The sequence below is a fragment of the Centroberyx affinis genome, unplaced genomic scaffold (genome assembly GCF_046629955.1).
Source record: "Centroberyx affinis isolate AG114_WGS23_722 - 3 ecotype Tasmania unplaced genomic scaffold, CSIRO-AGI_Caff_v1 ptg001072l_1, whole genome shotgun sequence".
NCBI lineage: Eukaryota > Metazoa > Chordata > Actinopteri > Beryciformes > Berycidae > Centroberyx > Centroberyx affinis.
The window spans coordinates 49,638-58,166 of NW_027279620.1; the positions used below are offsets into that span (position 1 = coordinate 49,638).

At 39.1% G+C, this 8,529-nt stretch overlaps 1 protein-coding gene across 2 annotated transcripts; it reads left to right on the plus strand.

The window, feature by feature from the left end:
- Positions 1-1,093: 1,093 nt before the first annotated feature.
- LOC139647309 (protein ILRUN-like) lies at positions 1,094-7,977 on the plus strand. Of its 2 annotated transcripts, XM_071523192.1 has the most exons (5): positions 1,094-1,309; positions 2,928-3,082; positions 3,278-3,475; positions 4,855-5,174; positions 5,494-7,977. In XM_071523192.1, exons 1-5 carry the CDS (start codon positions 1,152-1,154, stop codon positions 5,527-5,529), a joined length of 867 nt encoding a protein of 288 aa, XP_071379293.1. In that variant the 5' UTR covers positions 1,094-1,151; the 3' UTR covers positions 5,530-7,977. The 2 variants fall into 2 exon arrangements, with proteins under 2 accessions (XP_071379293.1, XP_071379294.1); XM_071523193.1 differs by lacking the exon at positions 3,278-3,475.
- Positions 7,978-8,529: the final 552 nt, after the last annotated feature.

Below are 8,529 nucleotides of genomic sequence, written 5' to 3' on the forward strand. Positions count from 1 at the left end.
CCCAGACTCCACCAACACAGGCATAAATCACATACACGATGCCATCTGCTGGATTTTCGGGGGAGCATCCAGTGGGAGGTGGTTAAGAAAATCCCACGAAGCACGCCAAAATATTTCAATGAAAACAGAAATAAGACAAATATAAACACCGTTGCTTGATGACAACAAGTATGGAGAGAAAATGTTATACATTGGTTGTTGCATAGTGCTGTCCTCGTACTAAACCCGCTTAGCTGTAGTATGTAGCCCCCTCCTTGCGTAAATCTCACGTAAAATGCACAGAATCTTTTCCAGCTACGTAACTTGCGTAACCCTCTTGATAAGAAGCGACGGGAGGGAAAGTGTCAACTAGCAACCCCTGCTGGCTGCATGTAGTCATTACAAAAATCCCCATTGCTCTTTCCCCCCCATTGCTCTTTATTGAATTGAAATATAATACAGATATCAACCATTCATTTCGCATAACTTGTTAATATCACAATTGTCTTCGTAACATAAAAAAAAACAAAGCACTGAGATCAAAGTTACGATTTAAATAAACGTTTATAAAGAACATTTAACATTTAAATAAACAGACACAGAAAAAAATGAAATAAAACAAAGAAAGTTTGGGTAAAATAACAAATGATCAATTAAATTAATCGCATTTTCTTAAACTAGACTTATGGTTTAATTGCTTTCTTATTATTATATTCATAATGCAGACGACCATACATTTCAACAGAAAACAAGCAAAAATATTCACATTTTTCACCTTCCCGTAGACAAAAATAACAGTTCTCATGAATAGCATGAGCTTTGCTAGGACAGAGGGGTTTGAATAAATTAAGCTAAACTACAGCCTACCACAAAGTTTATGATAATAAAGGGTTGTGAATAGCACAATTTCGCAGCCGCAAAAGTAATTAAAAGTAATTAAAAACAATAAAGAAGACTGTATTTGATTCAGTACAGTTTGTAAGGGTTTTTTTTGTTTTTTTTCTTCCAAGCAGAGGTCAGCCTTTTCTTATCTGGGCCTGTAGTACTCAGGTACTACAACTGTCATCATGTGACATGCGCACTTGGCGTTGTTATTGAGTTTTGTTATGACAAACCGAGGCCTCGGACTAAATTAGGAGAGAAGCCCCTGTCTCTGTCCAGGGAAATCCGCGATGGAGGGCATGGATCTGGACCTGGACCCAGAGCTCATGCAGAAATTCAGCTGCATGGGCACGACAGATAAAGATATCCTTATATCGGAGTTTCAGAGACTCCTTGGGTTTCAACTGAACCCAGCTGGATGCGCCTTCTTCCTGGACATGACCAACTGGTGAGCTCGGGGACTTGCTTGGCCTGCTGTGTGTGTGGTCACTTAACGTTAACTAGCTATCTATAAAGGTTCTTACGATACAAAGCCCGTACCTTCCGGGGAAATGGATTAAATCATAGGAAACTTTATCGTTTTCAGACGACTGCTAATACAGTAAGTGATAGGTTGGCGTTAGGTTATGTAGCTAAGAGTGGGTACACTGACAGCTAGCGTTAGCTAACGTAACGCTGAATGCTAACTTAGCTCAGCCAGTGTCTCTGACTTTTGATTGCCTGTCAGGGATTCAGTGGAGGGTACAACAATTTAAATTGTTTAGCTTACCTTCTTTTTTATTTGCGAAATGGAGTTTACCTTCTTTCTAGGTTGAGATACACTCTTATGAAATAAATTCGTAGTATGTATCATTAGCAAGTATCAAACCGAAACTTTCACCAAGATAGGGGCAAAACAGGCATAAATCAGTGGGGGTGGGGGTTTCTGAAAGAGTCATTTAATTTTGGTAATATTCTTGGTTGTCTGCCTCATGAGTACTGACTGTGGAGGTCATAGTTCACCCACCTTTAATTTACGACAATCGTATCACTGCTGGCGGTCTCGTGTACTATTTTTGGTAGTAGGTGTTATCAAAAGGTCATTAATGTTTTCTCCCAATCTTTTATTTGTTGTTCATTCTGTTTGTAAGCAACGTGCTACGCGTCCATTATTTAACGGTGGCATGTTATATTTCACCAGCCATCCAAGAAAACCTGTACATTACGTGTCTGCCACAGCAGCAGCGTTGCTAGCTGCAGCTATATTACGTAACCTAACGACACGCCGCCTGCAGTTCTCTAGCTGTAGCTCAAAGCTCGTACAACAGTGTTGCAAGCCTGGTGAATATTTACCTCACTGTGCCTGTACAAAGTAATCTCGATCACGAATTGAAATGAGTTAACTAGCTAGCATCGATGGGGACCAAAGTGCTTGAAGCAGACTTGTTTTAGGACTTGAGAAATGGGAATTCCGGTGACAAATTAGCCTAACATGTTGCAACGTTATGTGGGTAATGCAAAGTCCCGATGTGAAAGGAATATTTAATTCGTGAATCTTTGTTGTTACCTACCGTTTTTTTTCAAACGATCTTTTCCAGAGCATATATGATACCCATGTAGGCCTAGTATGCAGGATGACACAAGCAGTCCTGGCTGTAGTGTGAGGAGCTGTCACGTGATGTCGTGTAATAGCTTCCCTGGAACGGGCCTTCTAAAAATAAAACTGCTGGTTTATGTATGACAAGCATGTCTCAGGGAGCAGCCATTCTGAAACTCACTTGGTTTGCAGACATCTCAGTTGGTGGCCACAATTTATGGATTTGAATTAGACTGAGATGTTGTTTACATTTCTTTTCACTTTTAGATGTGTCATTGGAAATGACACTTGAATGCGATGCTATGAAAGATTTAATTCACTGCAGTTGATGTTGCATGAATGTTAAGGAAATGCTGAAAATGATAGGCAATATCCCACAGATCCCCTATGTAGTCTTCATGGCTGTGCAAACATCATTAAGGATTTCCTCTTCACAAATCCTCCCTGTGTCTGTACACATCACTTAGATTTCTTACTCCTTCTGCCCTAGGAATTTACAAGCAGCCATTGGAGCCTACTATGACTTTGAGAGCCCCAACATCAATGCACCATGCATGTCCTTTGTGGAGGATGTGACGATTGGGGAGGGCGAGTCAGTTCCACCTGATACACCTTTCACAAAGACCTGGAGAGTACAGAACACAGGTAGGTCTGCTGGAACGGACACAGTGCCTATTTCTGGAAAAATGGCTATGTTTAAATTTGTTACAGTATAGAGCTAACACCGGACCTATAGTAAATGAAACCTAAAGATAAAGCCACTTCCTGGACTAGTACTAAGTCATGAGTTGTCATGATTTGTCATGCTGAGTTCAGTACAACTATCTGTTTGTCTTACAGGTGCAGAGTCGTGGCCTCCTGGGGTTTCTCTGAAGTACGTTGGAGGGGATCAGTTTGGTCATGTAAACATGGTGATGGTGCGGTCTCTAGACCCACAGGAAATGGCTGATGTTAGTGTGCAGATGCAGAGCCCCGTGTCTCCTGGAATGTACCAGGGCCAGTGGAGGATGTGCACAGCTACTGGACTCTTCTATGGAGGTGAGGACAGCAAACTTCACACCACAAAGAAATTTGAATTGCTGCTTTGCCCCTGATGTGTTCAGTACCATTGGGTAGCCCCAACCGAAGTTGTCATCCCACCTATGAAGCTGCCATCCTTTCAATGAAATACTGGATTTATTTTCTCTATCTTGCTTGCATGTCATAATTGTAAAGATTTGCTCTGCACTGAACCTGAAATAATGTACTGCCATTTTCAAATAGACTAATTATCTACACGACTAAAGCCATCCCATTGGATGACAGTTTCGAGAAGTACATGTCTACTATTGCCAATGAACTGGGCTACTGACATGGAGGATGTGATGCAATTAGCAGCGGTAGACAACAGGCAGGACAGAAAGTTAACTGTCAGATGATTCCTGCATGCATTCAGTGCTGAAAAAACTATTAAAAGATTGGATGGGCCATCAGTTGCGAATTAAATTAGCACAACCTACTTAAAGTAAGAGTCGTTCATCTCATTGATTTATGTCGTCTTGCAATTTCAAAGTGTATGATGGATGCTGACAGGAAATCCTCCAAGACTTGCCCACTTAAGCCTATATTAATCAATTTAAGGATACCCAATTAAAATGAATGCTAGGCCTGAATATTTAATTTAGGCTTTCACAGTGATGAATCCTCACCTTACACTGTCAGATGCCTTGAATTTTGGAAAAGTAAGATCACTAATCTGAGAGCAATAATGAAAAACTGCTGTCATGGGGCACTTCAAATTCATCTTAGATTTTGCTTAAAGCCAGGCATAGAGAATGAGGATTTGTGGAGGAAAGGTATCAAAAAAAGTATATTTAATTGTGTTTTATATATTTATACATATTTCATTTGATTTATTATATAACTGATCAATACTACCCTGGTTGTCTATGGGAAACCCTTAACCTGAATGGTTTCTGTGACATTTTGCTGGGATTCCACACATGTGCATCAATATGTTATTATTATCATTATCCATTATTGATTATATTTGTTTATTTAGTATATTCATTATTCATTATTGAATATCATTATTAATATCCTGGGTTTCAATGCAGAGTTCTAAATGTAGTTTCAGAGGTTTTTCCACCTTGCCAAGGAAAACCCTGAATACTTGTTGGAATTTTTAATGTTTAGCTTAATTTTGGGGGAGTTTTGGCATGAAAATGGTCATGCTTTAATCCAGAAATATCTGTATTGGTTTAAAAACCCATAGCGTCTAGATGTGTTGTGTGGCTTGTTCAAGATGCTGATCTCAGAAAATATGGTACAGAGTTGAACCTTTTGCCCCAGTGACATAAGGTACAACTCTGTACCTTATTTTCTTGCAGTGTTAGTTGCTTTCTACATGGTGAAGTGCTGTTTGTTTCTCTCGTCAGATGTGATCTGGGTGATCCTGAGCGTGGAGGTCGGAGGCCTGCTTGGCGTCACGCAGCAGCTTTCTTCTTTCCAGGCCGAGTTCAACACCCAGCCTCACCGCAGCCTGGAGGGAGACTACAACCCCTTTGCCTCGCCGCAGAAGAGTAAACACCCCAACGACAACAGTCTCCACGATGACAGCAGTCATAAGGACGCTGAGGAACATTGGCAGGGCGCCCCTAACCAGCTGCAACAAGATCAGAATGGACTTTCACACAATTCAGTGAATATAGCAGCAAACAGTCTACAAAGCAATCTATCAGTAGTGACTTATAACCAGGTAAGGGCAAGGAGATTCCCCACATCACTGCTAGCATGACACACTACCAAGTGAACCAGGGTTGGGGTGAATTCCTCATTCCTTCCATAATAATCACAAGAATAATTTCCAAAACTGGAAATCTTTTGCTATTTGCATCTAATCTGTAAAGAAATTGTTGAGAATGACGGGTCTGTCATTCTTATGGAAAGTGCAGTTTGGATTTACATTTGAAACTGCGTGAATTGAAAGTAAATCCATTTCAACCCTGAGGTCAATATTGCTATATTGCATTTCCTGCATTACTTTTTTTGTGTTTAATAATTTCCCTCCCCTGCAGGGTATACACGGGCCCTATCCATTCGGGCACTCTTAAAACATGGGGATTGTCAAGCAGCGCTGCACCTCTGGAATCCGTCACACCGATACGAGAAAGAAGAGGCTTTACCGGTAGCTGGTGGAGAGTCTGGAGATTCATACAAACACTTTATGCAAAGCCCGTCTCCACTTCAGCTACACTTTAAGCAACCAGAGGCCAATGCTCTTGACATACAGCTCAACCAACATCCCATATCCACTGTATGCATGTGTGAATGCTAAGTTAAAAAAAATGAGTGCTATGAGTCTTTTTTGAGAGATAACTTTTTTCTGAACTTTTATTTGGGGTTTTTTTTTTTAGTTGTCAGAGTGCAGATGAAACAATGATGACAGGAGTGTGTATGTGTGAATTTGTGTACGTGTGTGTGGTGCATTGTGCAACCTGAAAGAGAGACTTGGGAGGAAAAGCCATTTATTTTGCCAACTGATTCTCCGGTTTCTGCTCTGACTTTAAATTGGTTGGTTTTCTTGACTGATTCGGCCTATCTCCATCTAATAACATGGGTGTTTCTGAAACCAACCATAGGACTTCACTGTTTACTTTTTATCTTAATTTTTTAATGTACACTTTTTTAAGACATGGAGAATAGAGACAACCTCCAGGAATATATCTAATGTTGTGTGTAATATGGGTAATTTCTAAGGAATGTTCATTTAAAGGCCAATCAAGTTTTACTCGTTTTTCTCAACATGACCCATGCATCCTGGTCAATAATTTCTATGCTATCATAGTACCTACAAGTTGAGATGCAGTATAATATTCCTCCACTAGAGAGAGTCATTCATTAACATTTTCAGTTGAAGATAAAATCCCCACTACAAAACAGAATACACATATATGGCTCCTATGATTTTGGACAGTTTTGCCTAGATTAGTGTGCATGGATAATTATGTTCTAAAGCTAGGAATTAGAGCCAGTATATCATGTGTTTTTTTGTAAAGCAGATCTTTGTGTAGCTACTTCAGTGGTAGGAATCAAACATTGGGAAATTGAAACTTACTTGGTATAAAAACTCAAAACAGAGCCAATGAAGGTTGCACACAATAAGAGCTGTAAGTGTCCTATAACCAAATTAAATTACAGCCATAGTTTGTTTCATGAAGAGACATGTTATCAGCCTGTAAGGGTTCCTAATTGGCCACATACTATTATAAAACGTCATAACCTATCAATAATCAAGTCTACCCAGTTAGTAAAGTGTTACCAGTCATTCTCTGGATCTAAGCTTTAGTAGAGTTTTGCATGTTTGCAAATTAAACTGCCCCTGATAATAGGATTAATGTATGGAACATCTGATTTAGGGTGTTTTTTCATTTTTGTAAGACGTACCTTTTGGGGTACATGACTACAGTAACACAAATTCTATTGAATTCAAGTCAAATGCATGGCATTGAAGAATTTAAATCATTTTTTCAGACATAAATGTGTTCTGTGGCATTGTATAACTTGGTGAATTGTCATTTTAAAGCAGTCTTGTGAAGCCTCTTGCTTTTATCATCTTGAGTTGAATGTATTTGATGAATGTAGAATAATAGGCATAACATTTTTGGAAAGCGTTTTCATTTACCCAAAGATTCTACATTGTGTATTTGCCTTGAACTGACACCGTTTAATTTTGTCTGGATTTTCCTGTCCCTTGTTAAAATTATGCTAAGGGCATTCCACATCTGACTATCAGAGTGTTTATGTTGATCATCAATGAGCATCTCAAATTAAACAGATCTTAAATTGTAATCTCATTTGCTCATTCAAGATGCAAACTTAACCAAACAAACCAGTAGTATAAGGATCAAATGACATTTACAGTTGATTTTTCCTTAAGAATTGTTACTGAATGCTCAACTTGCACTAACTGGCTGATCTATGCACTGAGTAATGCGGCCTCCATGCCAAATACGCCTGTTCAGTAGTTTCTCCTCCTCATTACGTTCATTTGTAGTTCCAGTACACTTAAGTCCTTAAGGCTTTATAGACTGTGATTTTATCTGTTATTCACAACCGCTTGACTTCGACCATCTTGTCAGGTGAACCCTCATTTCAGTGGGGCACCAACAGTTGGCCCCTGGGATACTGAGCTTTGACAACATTACACCACCAGCCAATACTACAACTCTTCGTGATCAACAGATGCTTAGGATCTCCGGGCTTCTTGCCGTGTCACAGAACAGTTGTGCGTTTTCTGTCCCAAATGTCAATGATAAAAGTTTCTCCCTGCAATGAAAGGTATACAATGTCCATGATGTCTTATATCGAGTGAAGTGTGCTTCTTTTTCTTTCTTTTTTTTGTATGTTTGTGTAATGTCTCTGATGTTTCCATAGGTCAGACTGCAGAATGAATCAGTTGGCACTAAACTCATACAACAGCACATTTATGAGTAAGGAAGAGCAAACAGATGAAAGCTTTTTTTCTGTATGTTTGATGAACGTTTGTATGATTAAATTATCACTGAAAACAAATGGCTTGTGTTTTCTACCATGTTTGTCATGTCATGATCTTACACAGATTTAAACTTTCTCCTAATATCAGCTTTTCATATTACTTCAACATGTATTCTGACTGATGAACCTGACATTGTATTCACATAGCCAGTTACTAGTTCATCCTGTAGCCTCACCTGAACACATTAAAAGGTTTTCATGCTGGTATTTTTTAATCTGAGAAATTGGCAGCAGTTATGTTATTTGACAGCAATGCTAGTGCATTTCAATGGGGTATGATATTACACACAAAATAACACAAATGTCTTATTTCTACACCTATGGAAGTAAATGCAGTGTTGTGTATGTGACTTTGAACTGAAATCGATTCATAGTCATTGACTTGCACTAGCATTGCTGACAAATGTTCTTTGCAGTAATTTTTGAATGCCCTAAAAAGAGGTTTGATTAGTTGTTTAAGCATAATGGAATATGAAAATCAGTGTATCATAGAAGTGGCTGATAGTGATCCATATGCGCTGATATCAGTACAATATATCAGGCTACTAAAACATGGT